General features: G+C 37.0%; 1 protein-coding gene across 3 annotated transcripts in view; it reads left to right on the top strand.

Annotated features, from left to right (window-relative positions):
* Positions 1-24,097, top strand: part of HERC3 (HECT and RLD domain containing E3 ubiquitin protein ligase 3) — a 107,834-nt gene that overhangs the window by 66,865 nt on the left and 16,872 nt on the right. For all 3 annotated transcript variants that reach the window (XM_027853346.1, XM_027853347.1, XM_027853345.1), the window contains 5 exons: positions 47-217; positions 15,720-15,863; positions 16,437-16,603; positions 19,143-19,209; positions 22,820-22,902. In XM_027853346.1, coding sequence (XP_027709147.1) covers positions 47-217; positions 15,720-15,863; positions 16,437-16,603; positions 19,143-19,209; positions 22,820-22,902 — 632 coding nt within the window. The remainder of the gene's footprint in view (positions 1-46; positions 218-15,719; positions 15,864-16,436; positions 16,604-19,142; positions 19,210-22,819; positions 22,903-24,097) is intronic.

Genomic DNA, 24,097 nt, shown 5'->3' with positions numbered 1-24,097 from the left:
CTCCAAAGAAGTTCTTTATGGTCATTTTTTTGGCACCATTTTCTAGGTCGCTATCAATGGAGCAAATTTGCAGAATGTGTTCATGCTCCTTACGTTGGAGCCTCTGCTGGCCAGAAGCCCATTCCTTGTCCTTCATGTTCGCAGGAGCAACCTTGTTGGAGATGCCCTAAGAGAGCTGAGTATTCACTCTGACATTGATTTGAAAAAGCCTCTGAAAGTGAGATTCTCTGATTTATCCTTTCTAATTACTTTATTGGTTTTCCAAACAGTATGTAGTAAAGTGTTTAAGAGAAATATGTCTGCTGTAGTTTGAGTGTAGTGTACAATCATTTTGAGAACTTTTTTTGTGTCAGACTCCACTTTATATTCACATAATTGACTAACAAGAGTTAGTCAATACAAGATGCACTTATTGTTTATTGACTCATTTGGTCTGACAACAATTTGTCTCCATTGCATTTGTCAGAATCATATAAGATTCCTTGAATGAGATACAACAGAAAGAAATTTGTTCAACAACTCTCTTCTTATCAAGTAAAGATACAACAAGCGTATATATGTTCACTCAAGTTATTTGCCATTGTCATGGAAGTTATCCAGCTCAGAGTCTAAATAAATAGAAAAGAGAGTCTTTATAAATGATGAGGTTCACTGATTATGTTTTACATCAATAAAGTCCTATAACATTACAGAACCACCTAAATTAGATGCACGACCACTTTAAAACATTTGATTTAACTGGACACAGAAAAGGAAATTGGATGAGAATGCGTCATTTGGACTATAATACTCAATTTGATGATATGCCTCATCGATACATGTGTCTTGGACAGACATTGAGCTGGACCTAGAATTGGGTAGAAATAAGAGAAATAATTTTATTGTATTTGGAAAATTGCACGTTGCTTTTAATGACCCCAAACTATTCTTTGACTCAGAGAGCTATCTTTTTGAACAGTAGTATTCTTTTGCTGATGCTCTTTGACTGTACATTATGGAATATCCCAGTCTCTGAAGAATTGTAGTTGTGGATCACTTTCAAAATTGTGTCAACTCTAGCAATACAAAATATGCTTGGTGTAATCCAGCAATTTTCTTCAGCTTTGTGGCCACGTGAGAAAGAAGAGGACAGATAAGAGAAATGTAATATATAGGTAGAATTGAAAAGACTTGGTAACTGGTTGGATATGGGAGGTGAAGGAAAATCAGTTGTAGAGGATGACTGCACGATGTTAAACATTGATGATTGGAAGAATGAAGGTTCACTAAACTATCAAATAAACAGAAATAGGGAACTTATGAATAGGGATAGGTTTTAGGGAGATGATAATGAGTTCTATTTTGAACATGTTGAGTTAGAGGTGCCTGTGGGACAAGCAGGTGGCAATGTCCAATAGGTAGTTGATGATACAGGAATAGAGAGCTCAGAAAAGAGTTAATCAGGGGACTGGCAATGATGGTGGAGTAGGAGGAAGCAGAACACTGTACTTAATAATGATCAGGAGATCTGGGGAGAAACCACAATGAACCACTTTTTCTAGCCCAAGTCAGCTTAGGAAGACAGCCAGACACCTGTGGGCTCTAGAAATGGGTTCCATTCAGGACAAGTCTGAGCATAGCTATCTAGCATAAAGTAAGGGCCTACAGACAAAAAGCAGGGTCACAAATTCAACTCAGACTGGGCCTGAGACTGTGTACCATTTAAAGATTAGATCAAAATAGTAGAGTATAGGAAAAAGTACAACCTAGCTCCCCCACTGACCCTCCTTCATAAACCTCTTCTCAAAGAAAAACACCAGGCCTGATTCTGATTGGGAAGTCCAAGAACTGGAGAGACAGTGAAGCCTGTGGAATGAGTCTAGCTTGGAATGTGCCACATGCATAGCAGACACTGAAAGAGAACCAAGACTGAACCCTAGTACAGGAAGACATCCTAGGAGATCCCTGAACCTTGCATTCCAGGGAGTAGGAATGGGTGCCATATGGTAGCGCTTTCCCCCATTCCCCAGTCCTGGATCAGACTGAGGCAGGGATTTTCACATAGAGGTGGTAGAGTAGAATGGTCTCTAGTGGATGCTAGCTATATACTGAGGACTGTATTCTGAAGTAAACAGTAGCTGTGTGTGGGTCTCGTCCCAGGAACAGAGTGGACACTTGATGTTAGCCTCTAGCTGGAGTAGAAGCCTGCAGTGCAATAACCCAGACAAGAGTCCCAGACCAAAGAGAAATCTATACTTCAGTCTCTCTGAACCTGTTGAACTTCCCACCTCCTGAAGCTTCCAACCAGGGTCAAGCCAACAGATCCAAACCTAGATGAAGAACTTGCAGAGCTCAGATCCGAAAGGCACTGGTCAAACCAGTATCACTTTGGGAGCACTGAAAGATTACAGATTCCCCAGCCTGAGCTGTGAAAAGCATCAGAAAGGATATAACAGGACAGACACTTGGGACAGACATTCTCTCTTAGTGCACAGAATCCAGCATTAACACAAAGTGCAAAGTCAAGCAGTAGACTGGAAGAATGAGCAAACAAACAAACAAAATCCTAAAGAGTTATGATAACAGAGAAGCTTAAGACATAAATCACAAAGAAGAGATTGACTTAAATATCCACAAGCAAAACTTCAAAGAAAACAGAACTTGGATGGAAGTCTAACCAGAATTCCTGGAAAGAGTTAAAGCATGAGTTAAAAGGGGGAGGGGGTAATTTTAAAAACCAAATGAGAGAGGTAGAGGAAAAAATGGGAAAAGAACTAACAGCTTGGAACAAGAGGTACAAAAATGTTATCAAAGAAAATTGCTCACTGAAAAATTAGAATTGCACAAATAGAAGCTATGATTCCACAAGACATCAATAAATATTTTAAAAGTCAAAAGACAGAAAAATAGAAGAAAATGTGAAATATAATCTCATAGCAAAAACTCGCCTGGAATAGAGGTCAAAGAGAGATAATTTAAAACTTACTGGACTACTTGAATGTCATGACTAAAAGAAGATTCTAGACATTTTATTTCAGGAAATCTCTGAAAATAATGCCCACATCTTAAAACCAGACAGCAAAGTAGAAATTGAAAGAATCTACCAATAGCTTTTTGAAAAAACTTTCAAATCAAAAGTCTCAGAAATATTTTAGCCAAAATACAGGTCAGAGCAAAAATCAACAGCCAGAAAGAAGTCCTGAAAAGCCACCTTGGATTATACAAAATCTAGCAGCCACTAATATCAAGGAATAAAGAGCTTGGGATATTATATTCCATAAGTTATCTAGTTATATATATCTAGTTATATATATATATATATATAAGTATATCAAGTTATCTAGGCTTATGGCCAAAAATAATTAGCCAAGGAAAACAGAATATTGTTGCCTACAAAGGCAACAGTGGATCTTTAATAAATTTGATGAATGAATTCCAAACATTCCTGATGAAAAGACCAAACGCTGTGTAGAAACTTTGAAATGCCCAGCTAGATGGCGCAGTGGATAGAGCACCGGCCCTGGAGTCAGGAGGACCTGAGTTCAAATCTGGCCTCAGACACATAACACTTACTAGCTGTGTGACTCTGGGCAAGTCACTGAACCCCAATTGCCTTGCCAAAAAAAGAAAAAGAAATGCAAAGATGGGAATCAAGAGAAATGTAAAGAGGTAAGCACGAGCAATCAATCATAAGAGACTAAGCAAGGTTAAGTTATTAGACTCTAACAGTAATGATAATGATGATAATAATAATAACTGGCATTTATGTAGGACCTACCAACTAATGTGCTAAGCATTTTGCTAAGCACTTTATAAATATTATTCAATTTTTATCCAACCTGGAAAGTAGGTGCTAGTGTTATCCACATTTTATAGATGAGGAAACTGAGGCAAACAGGTGAATCGTCTTGCCCATAGTCACACAGCTAGTACATTTCTAGGGCTGGAGTTGATCTTGGTCTTCCTGATTCCAGGCACAGCACTTTATCCACTGTGCCACTTAGCTACCTCGTCATCATCATCAGGACTGCTAGAAGGGAGTATAATGAGATAAAAGGCCTGGAAGTGATTATGTTATGTTTTGATGACCTGAAAAGAATGCAAATGATAAGGAAGAATAATATACTGGGAGATGGGGGAAGGAAAGGAAAGTAAGAATGGAGAAAATTATCTTTATGAGATAATAGATAATAGAATAAGAAAATAGAAATCCATATAACGAGGAGGAAGTGAGGAGTGGGTGATGCTTAAACCTCACTTTCATTTGAAGTGCTCAAAGAGGGAGGGATACATGTACACACTTTTGGGTACAGAAATATATTTCACCCAACAGGGAAACAGGAGGGAAAGGTGTTAAGGGAATGGAAAGGAGGGTAGATAAGAGATAGAGCAGATTAAAGGAGATATCAGAGCAAAGCAGACTCTTAAGGAGTGGGGTGGTGGGGAAAAAGAGAATAGAATAAAGGGAAATACACAATTAGCAATCTTAAGTATGAATGTGAAATAAAATGAAAGAAGAAAGCAGAATGGATTAGAAACCAGAATCCAATAACACTGGTAGTTACAAGAAGCCTCTTCTAAGAGGCTGGAGCAGAATCTTTGATATTCTTTAGATAAAGTAAAAAAGGCAAAAGTAGCAATCATGGTCTAGAAAAAGTAACAGCAAAAATAGAAGCAACTAAAAGAGATAAACTACATTTTGCTAAAAGATATCATGGACCTTAAGTATCATTGTATTAATATCGATATTAAACAAATGCGCAAAATGTCATCTAAATTTATAAAGAAAAAAATAGCATAAATTCCTAAAGGAAATTTAAATGAATTATAGTGAAAAGTAGAGAGCAAAACTATAAAAGTAGGGGACCTTAGTTTACCCCTCTCAGATCCAGGAAAATATAACAAAAAAAGAAAGACCTGAATAGATTTTTAGAAAAGGTTGTTATAATAGATGTATAGAGAATATTCAATGGGAATATAAATGTTGTCTCAGTTGTGCGTGGCACTTTCACAAAAATTAACCTTAGGGTAAATTAAGGCACAAAAACTCACAAACAAATGCAGAAATATTAAATGCATCATTTATTGACCATAATACAATAAAATTACCTTCAATAAAAGAACTATGAAACAAAGATTACAAATTAATTAGAAATTAAATAATTTAAATAACTTAAATAACTTGTTCTAGGTGAGTCCAAGGACAAATGATAGAAACAGTAATTTCATTAAATATGATGAGACAACATCCCCCCAAATTGGGGAAATCAGCCAATGAACTACTGAGATATTTATATCTCCAAATGTTTTCAGAAAGCAGATCAACAAATTGAACATGCTACTAAAACAAACAAACCTAGAAACCCAACAAATTAAAAACCACCAATTAAACACCAAAATAGAAATTTAAGTTGAGTTTCCACTTCAAACTCATTGCATTAGTAAGTTTGGCAAAAAAAGGAAATGCCAAATATTGGAGGGGCTGTGTGAAAACAGGCATGCTGTTGATGGAGCTGTGAATTGGTTCTGCCATTGGAAAGCAATTTGGAATTATGCCAAAAAAGTAACTAAACTGTGACCTAAGGATACCTCTGCTAGACCTCTATTCCAGAGATATCAAAGAAGGAAATCATTGATATGTACAAAAATGTTAATAGCAGCTTTTTTTTGGAGTAGAAAAGAACTGGAAATTAGTGGGGTTGCTATCAGTTTGGGAATGACAGCAATTGTGCAATAGAAATGTAATAGAATATATTGTACTATAGGAAAATATGAGAAAAATTTCAGTGAAACCTGGGAAGACTTATCTAAGCTTATGCAGGGTGAAGTGAGCAGAACCAGGAGAACAACTTTTACATCACATTGTAAAAATTAATGATTTTGAAAGACTTTTGAGTTATGCTCAACCATGATTCCAGAGGAGGTTACCCACCTCTTGACAGAAAGTGCGTGCACTAATCTGCAGAATGAGACACAAATTGTTGGAAGTGGCTGATACTGAGATGTGTTTTGCTTATCTATGCTTATTTGTTCAAGAGCTTTGTTTTTGTTTTTGTTTTTGTTTTTCTTTTCCAGTGGGAGAAAAAAATTCTTGATAATGTATTTTTAAAAATAAAATAAAAATTTTAAATTTAATTTAAAAATTATAAAAAATATGTGGTTTTAAAGACATTTGGTAAGGCCTATATGAACTGATACAGAATGAATGAATGAATCAGAACATTTATTCACTATCAAAAATATTGCAAAGACAAAAACCTTTTTAAGATTTTGGAATGCTGATCAATAAAGTGACCAGTCAGAATTCCAGAGAACTTGCAGATTAAGCAGGCTCCCCACCACTTTATGAAGAATTTATGGATTCAGGATAGGGAAGGAGATATATGTTTTCGACATTGGCCAATGCAGGAAGTTGTTTTCCTTAACCATACTTACTTGTTGCATGGGTTTTCTTTTTCTTTTTTCCTCTCTGATTGGTCAGGAGGGAAACTAGAAGGGATAGAAAGTAAATACTTGTTAATTGAAAAAAAAAGTTTAAGGGAAGGCTGAGCCAAGATGGTAGAGTAAAGGCAGGGTCTCACTTGAGTTCTCCCAAAGTTTCATCCAAACAATTTTAAAATAGCACCTCAAAACGAATTCTGGAGTGGCAGAATCAACAAAAGGTAAGGATTAAACACTTTTCACAGCCCAGGATAACTTGGGAGGTCTGTAGGAAAGGTCTGTCTCAGTGAGATGGTGGTCAGACCAGGAGCCCAGCATAGATGATGCTGCACTGGGGTGCCAACAGCAGGCCTTGGAGGCATTTCATCGGTGGCATCAGGCATTTGGGAGCTCTCAACCCACAGATGGTAAAGGAGCTGGAAAATTGGTCAGAAGTACATTACAGGGAATCCTTTGCTGCCACTGAGTTCAGAACTCTGTCACATTGCCCATACACAGTTCCAGGTCATAGCTGTAGAGCTAAGAGGAACAGTAGCTCACTAGTGTTTATGGCTGCAGAGGTGCAGGGGACCCGGTCACAGTTCCAGGGTAGAGAAGAATACTTTTCTTCACTCACAGACCAGAGCAAAAACCAAGAGAACAATGACCAGACCTCTCCTTAGATTGTACCACCTTGGAAGAACCAACCTGCAGACCCCCCAGAGCTATCTCTGAAAATATCATCAAGAGAGTCCTGAAGCTTGGGATAGTGCCCCCTCCACCCTGGGGACAGAGCCCAACTGAAAAATAAAATTATAAGTGAAGAAATGGCTGAAAAAATGACCAAACCAAAAAAAAAAAAAAGGTTCTGATGATAGAAAGTTACTATGGTAACAGGGAAGATCAAGATGCAAACTTGGAAGACAACTAAATCAAAACAGTTCCATGCAAAGCTTCAAAGAAAATGTGAATTGGGCACAGGCCCAAAAAGAATTCCTAGAAGAGCTCAAAAATAATTTTAAAAATCAAATAAGAGAGGTAGAAGAAAATTTGGGAAAAGAAGTGAGAGTGACACAAGAAAATTATGAAAAGAGAGTTAATAGCTTTGTAAAGGAGTCATAGAATATTACTGAAGAAAATAAAACCTTAAAAAACAGAACTGACCAAATGGTAGAAGAGGCACCAAAATCCACTGAAGAATTCCTTAAAAAGCAGAATTGGCCAAATGGAAAAAGTGGTGTAGAAATTCAAGAACTCCTTAAAAAGTAGAATTGGTGTAATGGAAAAGGAGATACAGAGGTTCACTGAAGAAAATAATACCTTAAAAAGTAGAATTGAGCATGGGGAGGCTAATGACTCCATGAGACATAAAGAACAATAAAGTTAAAAGAATGAAAAAATAGAAGAAAATGTGAAATATCTCATTGGAAAAATAAATGACCTGGAAAATAGATTGAGGATGTATATATATATATATATATACACACATATATATATACACACACACACACATATATACACATATATAATATATGTGTATATATGTGTGTGTGTGTGTATATATATATGTGTGTGTGTGTGTGTATGTATGTATGTATGTATATATAGCCAAATTCCAGGCTTCCCAGGTCAAGGAGAAATTATTGCAAGTAGCCAGAAAGAAATAATTGACATATTATAGAGCTACAATTAGAATCATTTAAGATTTAGCAGCTTCTACATTAGAGGATCAGAGAACTTGGAATGTGATATTCTGAAAGGCAAAGTAGCTATGATTACAACCAAGAATCACTTACTCAGCAAAACTGAGCATAAGCCTTTGGAGGGAAATGGATATTTAATGAAACAGAGGACTTTAAAGCATTTCTTATGAAAAGACCAAAGCTGAATAGGATATTTGACTCTCTCAAAAACAAGACTCAAGAGAAGCATAAAATTATAAACATGAAAGAGAAATCATAAGGTATTCAGTTAGGTTCAACTGTTTACATTCTTACATGGGAAGATGATACTGGTAACTCTAAAGAACTTTGTCATTATTAGGACAGTTAGAAGGAGTATCATTAGAGGGCACAGGTATGAGTTGACTATGTTGGGATGATCCCCCCAAAATAAAACAAAATGAAGGGGTGAGAAAGAGGGATGAATTAGGAGAAGGGGAAAGGGAGAGGTAGAATGTGGTAAATTATTTCACATTAGAAAGGCACAAAATGAAGAACTTTTACAGTGGAGGAAATTATGGGTGTTGTTGGGTAGTGCTTGAACCTTACTATCAGAATTGACTCAAAGAGAGAATAAAATATACACTCAGTTGGGGATAGAAATTTACTTTGCCCTGCAGGTAAATAGGAGGGGAGGGCACTAAGAGGAAGGGAGGGCAGATTAAGGGATATAATAGTCCAAAGCAAAATAGACTTTTGAGGAGGGAAAGGGTAAAAAGGAGAGAGAGAGAGAGAAAGATAATGGGAAGGGGATAGGATAGAGGGAAATAGTTTGTAATCATAACTGTGAATGGGATGAACTCACCCATAAAAAGGAAGCAGAAAGTAGAGTGGGTTAAAAAATAGGTGACAATGTGTTGTTTATAAGAAACTCACTAGTAAAAGTAAGGGGCTGGAGCAGAATCTGTTATGCTTCAGCTGATGTGAAAAGAAAAGAGCAGGAGTAGCCATTTTGATCTCAGACAAAGCAAAAATAGATCTAATTAAAAGAGATAAGAGGCAAACTACATTTTGCTAAAAGGTACCGTAGGCAATGAAGTAATATATATTCTAAATGTATATGCACCAAATGGTGCAGCATCCAAATTCTTAAAGGATAAGTTAAATGAGTTATAGGAAGAAATAGACAGTAAAACTGTACTAGTGGGAAACCTCAACTTTCCTATATGAGAAGTAGATAAATCTAACAAAACAAAAAAGAAGCTAAGAAGAGGAATAGAATTTTAGAAAAGTTAGCTATGATAGACCTCTGGAGAAAACTGAATGGGAAGAGAAAGGAATAAACCTTTTTTCAACAGCACATGGCACCTACATAAAAATTGAACATATTATTAGGTCGTAAAAGCCTCACAATTAAATGCAGAAAAATTAAATACATCCTTTTCAGATCATAATGCAGTAAAATTTACATTCAGTACAGAGCCATGGAAACAGATTAAAGATTAATTAGGAAAAAATCTAATCGTAAAGAATAAATGGATAAAAGATTATAGAATCAATCAATAATTTAATTAAAGAGAATAACAATACAAGAACATACCAAAATTTGTGGGATACAGTCAAAGCAATATTTAGGGGAAATTATATATGTCTAAATGCTTACTTCAATAAAATAGAGAAAGAGCAGATCAATGAATTGGACAAACAAATACAAACTAGAAAAAGAACAATTTTTAATCCCCAATTAAACACTAGTTTGAGAATCCTAAAAAGAAATCAAAGATAAATAACATTGAAAGTAAGAAAGTCATTGAACTAATAAATAGACTAGGAACTGGTTTTATGATAAAAAAAACCCAATAAAATAGATAAATCATTGGTTAATTTGATCAAAAATAGGAAAGAAGAAAACCAAATTACTAGATTCAAACATGAAAAGGGTAAACTCACCAGCAATGAAGAGGAAATTGAAGCAGCTATTAGGAGTTATTTTGCCCAGTTATATGACAATCTTAAGTGAAATGAATGAATATTTGCAAAAATATAAATTGCCCAGTTTAGGAAGAGGAAATAGAATACTTAAATTACCCAATTTTAGAAAAATAAATTGAACAAGCCATTGATGGACTTCTTAAGAAAAAATCCCCAGGGCCAGATGGATTCACAAGGGAATTCTACCAAACACTTAAAGAACAGTTCATTCTTGTTATATAAATTGTTTGGAAAATAGGCAAAGAAGGAATCCTACCAAATTGCTTTAACAACACAAATATGGTGCTGATACATAAATGAAGAAGAACAAAAACAAAGAAAGAAAACTATAGAACAATTTACTTAATGAAGATTGATACAAAAAAATTAAATAAAATACTAGTAAGAAGATTACAGCAATATATTATGAAGATTATAAAATTATGACCAAGTCAGATTTCTACCAGGAATGCAGGGCTGGTTCAGTGTTAGGAAATGTATCAACATAATCATCCATATCAATAACAAACCCACCATGAAACATATGATTATCTCAGTAGATACAGAAAAAGCTTTTGACAAAAAACAACACTTATTTCTATTAAAAACTCTAGAAATCATAGGAATAAATGGAGATTCCCCTTAAAATGGTAAGTAGTCTCTGTCTAAAACCGTCAGCAAACATAATCTGTAATGGGGACCAACTAGAAGTTTTCCCATTAACGTCAGGTTGAAGCAGGGATGCCCGTTATCACCACTATTATTCAGTATTGTGCTAGAAATGCTAGCTATGGTAATAAGAAAAGAAAAAGAAAGAAATTAGAATGGGCAATGAGGAAAAAACTATCACTCTTTACAGATGATATGATGGTATAATTAGAGAATCCTAGAGAATCAATTAAAAAACCATTTGAAATAATTAACTACAACAAAGTTGCAGGGTATCAAATAAACCCACATAAATCATTAGCATTTCTGTTTATTGCCAACAAAGTGCAACAGCAGGAGATAGAGAAATTCCATTTAAAATAACTGTAGGCAGTATAAGATACTTGGGAGTCTACCTGCCAAGACAAACTTGGGAACTATATGAACACAATTACAAAACAATTTCACACAAAGTCAGATCTAAAGAATTGGAGGAATGCTAATTGCTTGTGGGTGACAATTCTACCTAAATTAATTTACTTATTCAATGTAATTCCAACCAAACTACCAAGAAATTGTTTTATGGAATAGAAAAAAATAATATAATTCATCTTGAAGATCAAAAGGTCAAGAATATCAAGGGAATTAATGAAAAAAAATGTGAAAAAAGGTGGCCTAGCACTACCAGATCTCAAACTGAATAACAAAATGGTAATCATCAAAAACAGTCTGGTACTGATAAATAAATATAGTGGTGTTCAAGTGGAATAGATTAGGTATGTAGAACATAGTAGTACATGACCATAGTAAGTTAATGTTTGATAAATGCAGAGATTGAAACTTTAGGGATAAGAAGTAACTGACAAAAATTGCTGGGAAAAGTGGAAAGCAGTTTGGCAGAAACTAGGTTTCTCACACTGTATACCAAGATAAGGTCAAAATGGGTACATGATTTAGATGTAAAGGGTGATATCATAAGCATCTTAGGGGAGCATGGAATTTCTTGTCAGATCTGTGGATGAGAGAAAAATTTATGATAAAGCAAGAGAGAACATTATGGGAAGTAAAATGAATAATTTTGATTAAATTAAAAAGGTTTTGCACAAACAAAACCTGTGCAGCCAAGATTAGAAGAAAAGCAAACTGGAAAACTGGAAAATATTTTTTCCAGCAAGTTTCTCTGATAAAAGCCTCATTTCTCAAATATATAGAGAGCTGAGTCAAATCTATAAGATTACAAGTCATTCCCCAACTGATAAATGGTCAGAGGATATGAAAAGGTTGTTTTCAAAAGAAAAAACCAAAGCTAACTATAGTCATATGAAAAAATGTTCTAAATCACTACTGATTAGAAAAATGCAAATTAAAACAACTACATACCACTGTAATAGTTAAAGCAGGTCACCTGGGGCAAAAGTTCCAAGCACCATCATTTTATTAGTATAGCACAAATCTACCAATTAATAGGATCTCAGCTTTCAAAGTAAGCTAAAAACCTTGAATGAATCCATCTTGATCATTTCACCACCTCACACCTGCCTCATTGGCTAATATGACAGAAGGGGAATGTGAAAAAATTGAAACACTAATGTGCTGTTGGTGGAGTTGTGAACTGATCTAAACATTCTGGAAAGCAATTTGGAACTATGTCTAAAGGGTTATCAAATTGTACATACTCTTTGACCAGGCAATAACACTACTGTCTGTATCCTAGAGAGATTACAGAAAAAGGAAAAGGATCTCTATGTACAAAAATATTCATAGCAGTTCTTTTCATGGTGGCAAAGAATTAGAAATTTTGTGGATACCTGTCATTGGGGAAAGGCTGGAAAAATTATGGTATATGATAGTGATGGATCCTTATTGTGCTACAAGAAATGATGAGCAGGTGCTTTCAGAAAAACCTGGAATGACTTATGTGAACAAAATGAAGTGAGCAGAAGTGAGGAGAACAGTGTAAACAATGACAGCAATATTGTACTATGATTAACCATGAATGACTTAGCTTTTCTCAGCAGTACAATAATCTGAGACAATTCTGAAGGACCTATGATGAAAAATGGCAGAGAAAAGAACCAATGGAATCTGCATGCAGTTTGAAGCATAGATTTTTTTTTACTTTATTTTTTTCGGGTTTTTTTGCAACATGTCTGATATAAAAATATATTTTGCATAATTGTACATGTATAATCTATATCAAATTGTATTCTCAAGGAGAGAATTTGCAACTCAAAATTCTAAAAAATATTAAAAATTGTTCTTACATGTAATTGGAAAAAATAAAAAAAAATTTTTAAAAATTTAAAAAGAAAAAAAGAAATTGTTGAGAATTTACCTCTACATTTCTGAGTTATTTGCATAAAAATGTTAATTGAATCCCTGGAATTTGATGGAATTATAAATTATATTTGAATGATTTTAAGTGCTTCCTCTGCTAGGCACTGAGGATACAAATACAAAAGTAAAACAATCTGCTGTCAAATAGCTTGCATTTTACTGGGGGCAGGGTGCAGCATAGTCACAGGTTTGTAAATATGGGCTGTGTATAAAATAATTACACGTCCATGTCAGAGAGACACTTGCTTAATAACAGGGAGCTACCAGATGAACAGCTGTGTTTGTGAGCAAAAACCTTTCCAGAGGAGACTCTTGAACTAAACCTTGAGGGGAGCTATGGTTACTAAGGGAAGTAGAATATGCAGTCTATGTTATTTCTTATGCAGACCCAGGTGGGATTTGGAATGTCATCCAGGAGGGACAATAGTTAGTCTAGTTTCTCTGGGATATAGATTGCATGAAGGAGAGTAATGTGTAAGCATCAAAGAGCAACTGAAGAGAGGTTATGAAATGCTTTAAATGCCAAATACAAGAATTTATAGTAAGTAGCACAAGGAACTATTGAAGCTTATGGAGCAGAGGAGTGACTAGTGCTCTGGGAATGTGAAATGAGAAAACATGTAGAGAGAAAGAAAGAAACCAAGTGCTGAGCTTCAGGATACATTTACTAAAAGAAGATGGAATGTGGCAAAAAGAAGAGTCAGGCTGGTAGGAGGAAAATCAGGAGAAGCAGTATTCTGAAAATCAAGGGATGGGGGAGTATTGAGGAGGAGGAGAAAAGGTGCTGAGCAAGATACTACAGAGAGGTCACAAAAGGGTGAAGCCTAAGAATGGATGGGGAACCTGTCTTTGAGGCCACATGTGACTCTCTAGGTCCTCAAGTGTGGCCCTTTGACTGAATCCAAATATCACAGATCAAATCCACTCAATAAAAGGATTTGTTCTGTAAAACTTGGACTTGATGTCAAAAGGCCACACCCAAGGACCTAGAAGGCCACATGTGGCCTCGAGGCAACAGGGTCCCCACCCCTGCCCAAGAACAAGATTTAACATTTGAGATCAATGATGACCTTGGAAAGAATAGTTATAGTTGAGTGGTGGAGTCAGAACTCATAGTACAAAGTTTCAGGAAGTGAGTGGGATGGAAGGAGATAGAGTCAATGAATATAGACAGCTTTTTCTAAAAGGTTGGCAATGAAAGGGAAAAGCAAAAATTATAGTTTGAGGAGGTGATAGTTAAGTACTAATTAAGTTTATTTAAGTATTTCAAAGTTAAGGAAGATCACATACTTTTAGGCAGCTAGGAAGGGTTCAGAAGCTTAAAAAGTGAGAAGGGTTGATGAAAGATGGGGAAGGTCCTAGTTGTGTTGGGAAAAGAGGAAGTAAGGGGCAGAAGAGGAGTTGTCCTGAAAAAAAGGAGTCTCTTTCTCTGAGACTAAAGCAGAGGGGATTTTGGGAACAAATGTTTAAGGGAATTTGAGGTATAGAATTTGGCAGAAGAAGAAACTCTTGACTTATAGTTCTGCTGAGAAGGGGCTGGGTAGAAGGTGCAAAGATGCAAAGAAGCTCACTTGGGCTCATGTGAGGAAAAAACATCCTAACAATTAGAATTCTCTCAAAGTGGGATGGGCTGCCGTGGGTGGTCGTGGGCTCCCTTCACTAGAAATCTTCAGGCAAATGCTGGTTGACCACTTTGTGGATATGTTGTAGAGTGGGTTCTTGTTCAGGTACAGGTTGGATTAGAAAGCCTCTGATGTCTCCTTCAACTCTGAGATTCTTTGATTCCATTTCTGTACTCTCCTCCCTTCTATCTTGCCAGTCTGTATTCATCACTATTACCATGAACTCGAGTCACCTCTTCCTAGAAACATTTCCCTATGGTAATCATTCCTTTGTGTTCCACAACAGTGTTGCTTGCTAGCTTGTATGTACTTCAGTCTTTGTAAACCAATTACATCCTTTTTAGATGTTTGTCTTAACTCTCCGAATTGATTGAAAACTCTTTAAAAGCAGGAGCTGCAACTAATTTTTGTAGCCCCATTTTGTAATTGCTGATTAAATCGGTGCTTGTTGGATGAATGGAAAACTTCCTAACAATTAAAACTGTCCAGAAGTGGAATGGACTACTCTGACAGGTGATGGTTTCCCAGTGAATGAAGGTCTTTAATCAGAGATTGGAAGACCACTTGTTTGGTATGCAGTAGTACTTGTTCAATTGTTTTTCAGTCATGTCTGACTCTTTGTGATACCATTTGGGGTTCTTGGCAAAGATACTGGAGTGGTTTGCCATTTTCTTCTCCAGCTCATTTTTCAGATAAGGAAACTGAGTCAAACAGTTAAGTGACTTGCTCAGGGTCACACAGCTAGTAAGTGTGTGAGGTCAGATTTGAACTCAGGAAGATGAGTCTTCCTGACTCTAGGCCTGGCATTCTATCCACTGCACCACCTAGCTGCCCTTGTGTTAGTAGGGATTGCTTTTTGGTTTGATTTGGGCTAAATAGCTCTCAAATTCTGTAATTTTGTAAATGAATGGAGCTTCAAGTGACATTCTTGATGCGAAAAGCTGGGTAGTTTCAGGCAAAACTACCTGGCAATACCAGTGTCATCTTCTCTTTCTTCTCCATTCCTAATCCTTTCCCCAATAACTTAGAAGTTGCTATCAGATTTTAGCTTACAGAGACCTTACTTTGCATGTCTTTTCAGGTAATCTTTGATGGTGAAGAAGCAGTGGATGCTGGGGGGGTCACAAAGGAATTCTTCCTTTTGCTCTTGAAGGAACTTTTGAATCCTATCTATGGGATGTTTACCTATTATCAAGATTCAAACCTCTTATGGTTTTCTGACACGGTAAGTCAACAGTGTCACAATGAAACAAAAGGGGGATTCAACCAAAATAAGGCATAGCACCATGCTTGGGTTTTCTCTTTTCAGACCATTTTGTTACTCCTTGATCTGGTGACATTGGCTATGACAAAATTGATAAGGATACAAGCTGTAATATTCTTTTTTTAGTATTTCTGTGCTTTAGAACTCAGAGGAATCTTATGTCAGTCATTATTATCAGTATCTTTCCACTAATGATAGGAATCAGGTCTCATCACTGTTTAACTAATGGGGAAACTGAGTCAGAGCCATGAAGAGACTTATTTAGCAGATAGTGATAAAATATGCCTTTCAATTAGTTAAATGTACTGGCTTTGCTGTCATTATGCTGTCTCTCATTTAGTTGTACAAACTGATTTCTTAACTTAGACCACATAGCATCACCTAGAAGATATTTTAACACTTGAGACATCACTCTAGGCAGTAGTTAAATGTAAATGAGGACTCATTAAAAAAAATTATTTTGAGGTAGATGGTGATGATTTGAGAGCTTCAGACATGCTTTTTTTTTTAAGTATTAACCTTTATTTTTAAAAGTGTTTTGTAGAGCACAACTGGTTTCACCTGATTGGTATAATCTGTGGACTAGCGATCTACAATTTCACTGTGGTAGATCTTCACTTCCCCCTGGCTCTCTACAAAAAATTACTGAATGTAAAACCTGGCTTGGAAGATTTAAAGGAGTTGTCACCGACTGAAGGAAGGTATAAAATAGAAATAAGCAGGGGATGGGAGTTAGTTCTTCTTCCTTTTGAAACCTGGATCACCATAGGTGAAAGTGAAGCTATGTTGGCTGGTTCAAGTTTATTGAACTGGTTTTTTTGTTCCCTGTGTCTGGGCTCTGTTGTGTGTGCATTATACACACTATTCTACACTAGGGTGGCTAGCTATACAAGTAACCAGCTGCAATATTGCCTCTTCTCATAGAGGAGGACAGAACAAAAAGGGAAATAATGGCTACCCAGAAATGGAGAATAGGATCTGATGAACCTTAAGAGGCCCCTATAGGGAGAGATTCATATGTGCCTTTGGCTTTGGCTATGAGGTGTGGATGGGGGGCAACGTTATTTGAATGCTATTGCCCTTTCAGTCCTCAGTCCTCTGCTTGAGTCACTTTATTGATTAGAGATTTCTTGCATCCAAATATATAAAAAAAAAATTAGTGGGGTCTTAAACTGGATGAATTATCACCTTACAGCCTTCTGAAAATAGGGCTAATAGTCTCGGTATGTATCAACAAGGAGAACTGGTTTTAAGGAAGATGTTGAAAACAAATGACCTACTGGCCATGGTGTATGTCTGTTATTCCACTACTGAAGAGGTTGAGACTGGTAGATCACTTGAGCTCAGGATTTCTGAGATGCAGTAGGTTTGAAACCTGTCACTAAAAGTTCAGCACCGGTATGATGAGCCTTTGGGAGCGTGTGCTATCAGGCTGCCAAAGGAATGATGATCTGGTCCAGGTTGGAAATGGAGTAGGGCAAAGCTTCCATGCTGCTCTGTAGTAGGATCAGGCTTGTATGTGCTTCCAGCCTGGGAAAATTCAGTCTCCAAGAAAGGGAGGGAAGAATAGAAGAAGGAAAGGAGAGAGGAAAAAGGAAAAAAGAAGAAGGAATCTAAGGGAAAAGGAAGAAAGAAGCAAAAGCTATCAGTGCCCCTCTCTAGAGGATCATGATTAGACCTGTGATTTTATTTTTATAGGGAACTCCCAGAGGAGGAAATTCTCTCTACCTATGCAGGCTGACACCTTCTCTGCAGCATTTAGTGTTAGAGAATTGCTTAAAGCACTTAATTGCACCAGTTCACACAGCCAGTATGTGTCAGAGGTGGAATTTGAACCCAGCTTTTCCTGGTTCTGAGGCTGGTTCTCTTCCCATTAGAATATACTGTCTTATGCCCTTCTTTAAGCTGCAGAAATTGAAAGGACTGAAGAATGAAGAGTGAGGATATTGTTAGAAGAGAGAATGGAAGAAATATAAGACATGACAAAGGATGGTGAGGCAAACTGTTCCATGACTCAAAGGAAAAGTTGTTGTTCAGTCATTTCAGTAATGTCCAACTCTTCATGACCCCATTTGGGGTTTTCTTGGTAAAGATACTGGAGTGGTTTGCTATTTTCTTCTCCAGCTCATTTTTCAGATGAAGAAACTGAGGCATATGGGGTTAAGTCACTTGCCCAGGGTCACACAGATAGTAAGTGTCTGAGGCCAGATTTGAACTTAGGAAGAAGAGTCTTCCTGACTCCAGGCCTGGCACTCTAGCTCTCCTGAAGGAGAAGACAGAGAGCCTTATTTAGAAATAAGAATGTTGTGTGCCCTATTTCCCTTATCTTTATCTAACTATGCGTGTGAAGATGTGATTTTGGCAGACCAACCTGTAGTATATTTAAATAAGCTCCATTTGAGATAGTGTTCCTGATCAACTGCTGGCAAGGGCTAAGAGTCAAAGATTAAATTAAATATAAGAGTTCGAGTGATGTGGAGTTACATATATTCTTTTATTTTTAAGTATTTCTTATAAATTTTATTTGAAACAACTTTATTTCCATGCTCAAAAGAATAAAAGAAAATGGAAGTATAAGACCATTACCTAAAGGTTAAAATGACTAATTTGAGATTGTGGGATTGAAGAGCTAACATCCTCTGGAGTTACATATATTCTGTAAAGAAATCTGAGTTATCATATAGGTTAGCCCAATTTGATTCCTCTTTAAGAGTATATTCTGGTGTCATTATATGTATATATGTATATGTATACATGTTTGTATGTGTGTGTATCTATAGCTATTTCATATAGATGTGGTGGAAGGATTCCTTCATTCCTTTATGCAGAGAAACTAAGCCAAGCCATGGGGTTCATGAACATTTCTATCAGCCAACACAAATTTTCACTCTGAGCCATGCACACTGCATTACCATTTGAACTCTCTCCTGGTATCCTTCCTCCCTTCTGGTGACCCTAAAGTCAAATTAACCAAGGCTGGTGTGTGTATGAGATAAAGCCATTCACAATTTTCTCTTGAACCCAAATTGGCATGAAACTGACAAGAGAAGACAGAAGATAATTGCATTTCCCTTAGATCTTAAGCTTTATTTCTTCTCAAGTCATGAGTTAATTTGCTTGTCTTGATTTATCTGCATTTTAGAATCTTTTTACTGTTTTCTCAGTCATAAATATAATTATGGCAGGAATGCCATTGGAGTTTCTGACCATTCTTCTTTGCTCTGTGTCTTTCATTGTTAGGAGTCTCCAGCAGCTTCTCGACTACCCAGGGGAAGATGTGGAAGAGGTGTTCTGTCTCAACTTCACAGTAAGGAGCGCCAGACATGTGTGGCTCCCCAGTTGTGTGCCTAGCTGTGTGTATAACATATAGTGCCGACTTGTTAATTACTCATAAAGACTGTCATAAACATTTTTGGGTGGTTCCAGTAGTCTTCAAAACCAGGACAAATTCAAGGCTTTGTTGAAAACAAATGCCATTCACATAGTAAGCACTCATAATGAGTACCTCACCCTGCACCCATTCCTTCCCACACCATTTTTTAAGCCACATTCATGAACTTATGTATCTGTGTTTGTGACTTATCACTATACTAGACTATGAGCTCTGTGAAGGCAAGTTTTGTTGTCTTAACTTTATATCTCTCTCAGCTCCCAATATTATGTTCTGTGTACAGTAAGTGCTTAATAAATGCCTGTTGAATTGGATACATATTTGTTAAATGGGTAAGTCATAGGTGGGAAGATAACTTCATCTGCTTCTGAACAGTGCTAGAGGAAATCATACAACTATGCTGACTGGCCCCATTACATATTTATTATCTAATCATTACTGGCTATTCACTACAGCAAAACAACCTCTTTTCTCTTTCCGAATTGACTATCACATTTTCCACACCTCTTCCAAACCCTTTCTAGGTGGCACACTGATTAAAGTGCTGAGCCTGAAGTCAGGAAGACATAAGTTCAAACCCAGCCTCAGACATTTACTGAATGACCCTGGGGAAGTCACTCGATTTCCTTATCTGTAAAATGGGATAATAGCACCGCTCTCCCAGGGTTATTGTGAGGATCACGTGAGATAATCTTGAGCACAGTGCCTGGCACATGGTGGCACTATATAAATGTTAGCTATCATCATCATTCTCAAGCCTCCCATGCCATACTCCCATTCAGCAGTAGACCTTATTCAGTACTGCAGAATCATAGATCTGGAAATGGAAGGGACAATGGAGGATGTCTAGCCCAACCCTCTCATTTTGCAGATTAGAAAACTAAGCCTCACAGAGATTAAGTGACTTGCCCATCGTCACACATGAACAGATGGCAGGGCTTAGCTTCAAACCAAGGTTTTCTGGCACCAAATCCAGTACTCTTGGCTGATTCTTCTTTATCTCACAACCTTTTAACATCATTCCTCATCCGCTATTCCTTCACTCCACTCTCTGATTTAGGCCCGTCTCACCAAGGCCAACCTCTCTGCTGGTGTCTTGATCCTATCCCCTGCTGTCACCTCTCCCCGCTTCCTTCACTTCCCCCTGCCCTGGTCATCTCCCTACCATTCTCTGATCTGCAATATCTTCTTTTAAGGGATGGGATGAAAGAAGATACTTGTAGATTATTCAGCAGTTAACAAAGGGAGATTTACTTAGCCCTAATGTAGAAAGGGTATAGAGATACACTAGTATTTCCTTGGCTCAGGTAGGCATGACCTGTTTCATTTCCACACGTCTGGTCAGCGGGGCTGGATGCAGTGACTGCCTCAGGATGAGCTCCAAGTCTGCCCTTGGGTAACGTTGAAGCAATATCAGTATGGCAAAGGCTGTCAGGGAACTGCATCTGGGGATACACAGCTTGAGCCTGAGCCCTCTGGGCCAGTCAAGTCCCAGGAAAGCTTTATTTTCTTTTAGAGAAAAAAAAAAAACCTAATATGTATTGCACAGGGAGGTAGAAACCTACTTTGGTAGGTATTAGTGGGTCCTGTTACATCTCTCTATCTACTGACTCCTCTGCAGCTTATATAAATATGCACATCTTCTAGTCCTTTAATTACATTAAGAAAAAAAAAACCCTTCCTATCTCTTCTGAGATTAGTAGCAGTGACTAAATGGGACAAAAAAAGAAACAAAACTTTTACTTGACTTCTTTTTTCCCTCTGGTTTTCATCTAGTATATATCTCTCCTGCCTTTCAGAAACAAATTTCTAGGGGTAAAAAATATCCCTAAGTTACCTCCACTTTCTATCTAAAGAAGTCAGTGCACTTCTCAATCCTTTTCAGTCTGGCTTTCAATCTCATCACTACTAGATCCAAGGTTATCAATGATCTTTTAGTTATCGGCTCTAATAATCTCCTCTTCATCTTCAACCTTCTTGACCAATGTGCTGCATTTGACACTATTGACAGTCTCCTCTTGGATACTTTCTACATCCTCGGTTTTTGTGATAACTTTGTTCTCTTGTTTCTCCCACCTTCCTGCATACCTTCCTTCTACTTTCCTGTGTGACCCTGAGCAACTCACTTAATTTCTTCTGCCCCTTTGGCTGTTCCTCCATGTCCCTGGCTGGATTACCGTCTATGTGCCATTCCCTGTACGTAGGTGTACATCAGGACTTTGTCCTGGATCCTCTTCTCTTCCTCTGTTCTCAGTGGGAGCTCATCGGCTTCTGGAGAGTCACCCATCATCTCTGTGCAGATGATTCCCAGATGTAGGTATAGATATTGATGATATAGATATTGATGTATCTTGTAACCCAGCTGCCAATTTGTTATTTCTAAAATTCCAGTTTGAACATGTCACTACTTTGATCGAGAAACTTTCAGGGCAGCTAGGTGGTGCAGTGGATAGAGTACCGGCCCGGGAGTTAGGAGGACCTGAGTTCAAATCAGAACCCAGACCAGACACTTGACACTAACTGTGTTAACCCCAATTGCCTCACAAAAAAAAAGAAAAACAAAACAAAACAAAAAACCCAAACAAACAAAAGAAACTTTGATTGGCTCCCCTTGGTTTCAGGATGACACAAACTCCTCTGGTATTTAAAATTCTTTACCATCTGATGACAGTCTCCCTTTCTAGGCTTGTTACACATTATTCACATACTCTTAGGTTCCAGCCAAAGTGATTTACTTTCTTACATGTTTATATTTATTTACCTGTGTCTATGTCATTCTTTTCTGAATCTTGCCTCCCTGCCCCACTACCTATAGAATGTTGTTTGCTTGAAAAGCTGAGTTTAATTTTTTATTTTTTTTTTTAGTTTATATCCATGCTGCTTAGCAGTGTTTGGAACATGGTAGGACTCAAATAAACGCTAGGTGGCGCCATAGTGCATAGAGCGCCAGGCTTGGAGTCAGGAAGTCTTATCTTCGTGAGTTCAAATCTGACCTCATACACTTTCTAGTTGTGTGACCCTGGGCAAGTCACTTAACCCTTTTTGCCTCAGTTTCCTCACCTATAAAATGAGCTGGAGAAGGAAATGGCAAACCATTCTGTTATCTTTGCTCAGAAAACCCCAAATGGGGTCATAAAGAAGTCAGACATGCCTAAAAATACTCAACAACAACAAAAGTAACAAAGGACCTAAATAAAAACAACAACAATAATAACAGTAGTTAACATTTATATGGTACTTTAAAGTTTGGAAAGTGCTTTATGGAATGAATGAATGAGTAAACAAATCTACACACTAGGTATTTTTTTTTGTGGTTGATATTTCCTATCTTCTGAATTTCTCCTATTCATTTTTATGTTAAAAGATAGCTCAGCAAAGAGCAAGAGACAGTCCCCTGAAACAAATATCCATCTTGTTTGTTAATGCAGGTTCTTTCTTCTTCTGTTTTGCTGTTTTCATCACCTGGTATTGTTCTGGAAATGGACATGGAATAAAAAAATGATTTCTTTTTTTTTTTTTAATAAAGATATGCAGAGAAAGTTATGGGGTCGTTGAAGAAAAGAAACTTATACCTGGAGGAGACAAAATGCCTGTACAAAAAGACAACAGGTCAGTTTTGTTAATTGTCCTTCTGCGTATCCACAGCAAAGAATTATTCATTGCTTGGAAGCCATTCTGTTGACCTTTTTAGAATAAGACTGATGCTGAACTCTAAGTTCTTTTGTGGGAACTATGTCGTACTGGAGTCAGGGAATGAGGAAGGGAGGTGCATTTTGTAAAGCGGTCACGAACGTTCTTTCAGCTGCTTAAGAGAATCGACACTGGCTTCAGATTTGGTGGTTCATTCTTGTTTATAGTTTTTGATATTCATTCTAGTGAAAATTGACTTGTATTTTCAAGTACGGCTGGTGTCTGGTTTTAAGGATCACTGTGGTTCTGGGTTTGTCTTTTTAGAAAGAATTATCTTTTTTTAATCATCTGTGAAGGAGAGCTTTAAAAACTCAATTTAAATTTGAATACTTAAAAATCACTTGCCGACTTGCAAATCCATGTGAAGCCAAGACATTTTCAGTGTGTCACTGTGGTCATGTTCACATTTAGCCTTCCACATAACCAATGTTTTTGTTTTTTAATATTAAGATAAATTGGAGGTCAAGTGAATTTATAATTAATGCAAAAAATGATAGATTAGAGGCAGCATAGTTTTGTGGGTATAACTTTGGACTTAGAGTCAGAAATGATAACAATTAACAATAACAACAATAACAATAATAGCTAACATTTATATAGCATTTACTATGTACCAGACACTATGATAAGCACTTTACGATTATTATCTCATTTGATTCTTGCAATAACCTTGAGAGATAGTTTCCATTATTATCCCCATTTTTAATCCAAATAAACTGAGGCAAACAGAGGTTAAGTGACTTGCCGAAGGTCACATAGCTAATAAGTATCTGAGACCATATTTGACCTCAGGTCTTCCTGACTCCAGACCTAGCACTCTATCCACTGTACCACCTAGCTGCTTCTAAGAAGCCCCAAGGGAGATAGGTTGAAATCCCACTTCTGATACTTAGTTTCTCTGTTCCTTTGTTTCTTCATCTGTATAAAGAGTGGATTGGATTAAGCCTCCAGAGGTCCTTCTAGCTCTAAATGTGTAATCCCGTTCTCTTAGGACTTCTATCTCTTTCCTTCATAGATAAGCAGCAGGCACTAGAGTCTAATGTTTGCCAATCCTTTTCAGTCTTGTGAGACACCAGCGATAGAGTAGTTGGCTTCAGTACCAGAGCCAACTGAA

Source organism: Vombatus ursinus, unplaced genomic scaffold (assembly GCF_900497805.2).
Source record: "Vombatus ursinus unplaced genomic scaffold, bare-nosed wombat genome assembly UNPS02009975.1, whole genome shotgun sequence".
Lineage (NCBI taxonomy): Eukaryota > Metazoa > Chordata > Mammalia > Diprotodontia > Vombatidae > Vombatus > Vombatus ursinus.
This window is presented reverse-complemented; position numbering and strand designations above follow the sequence as displayed.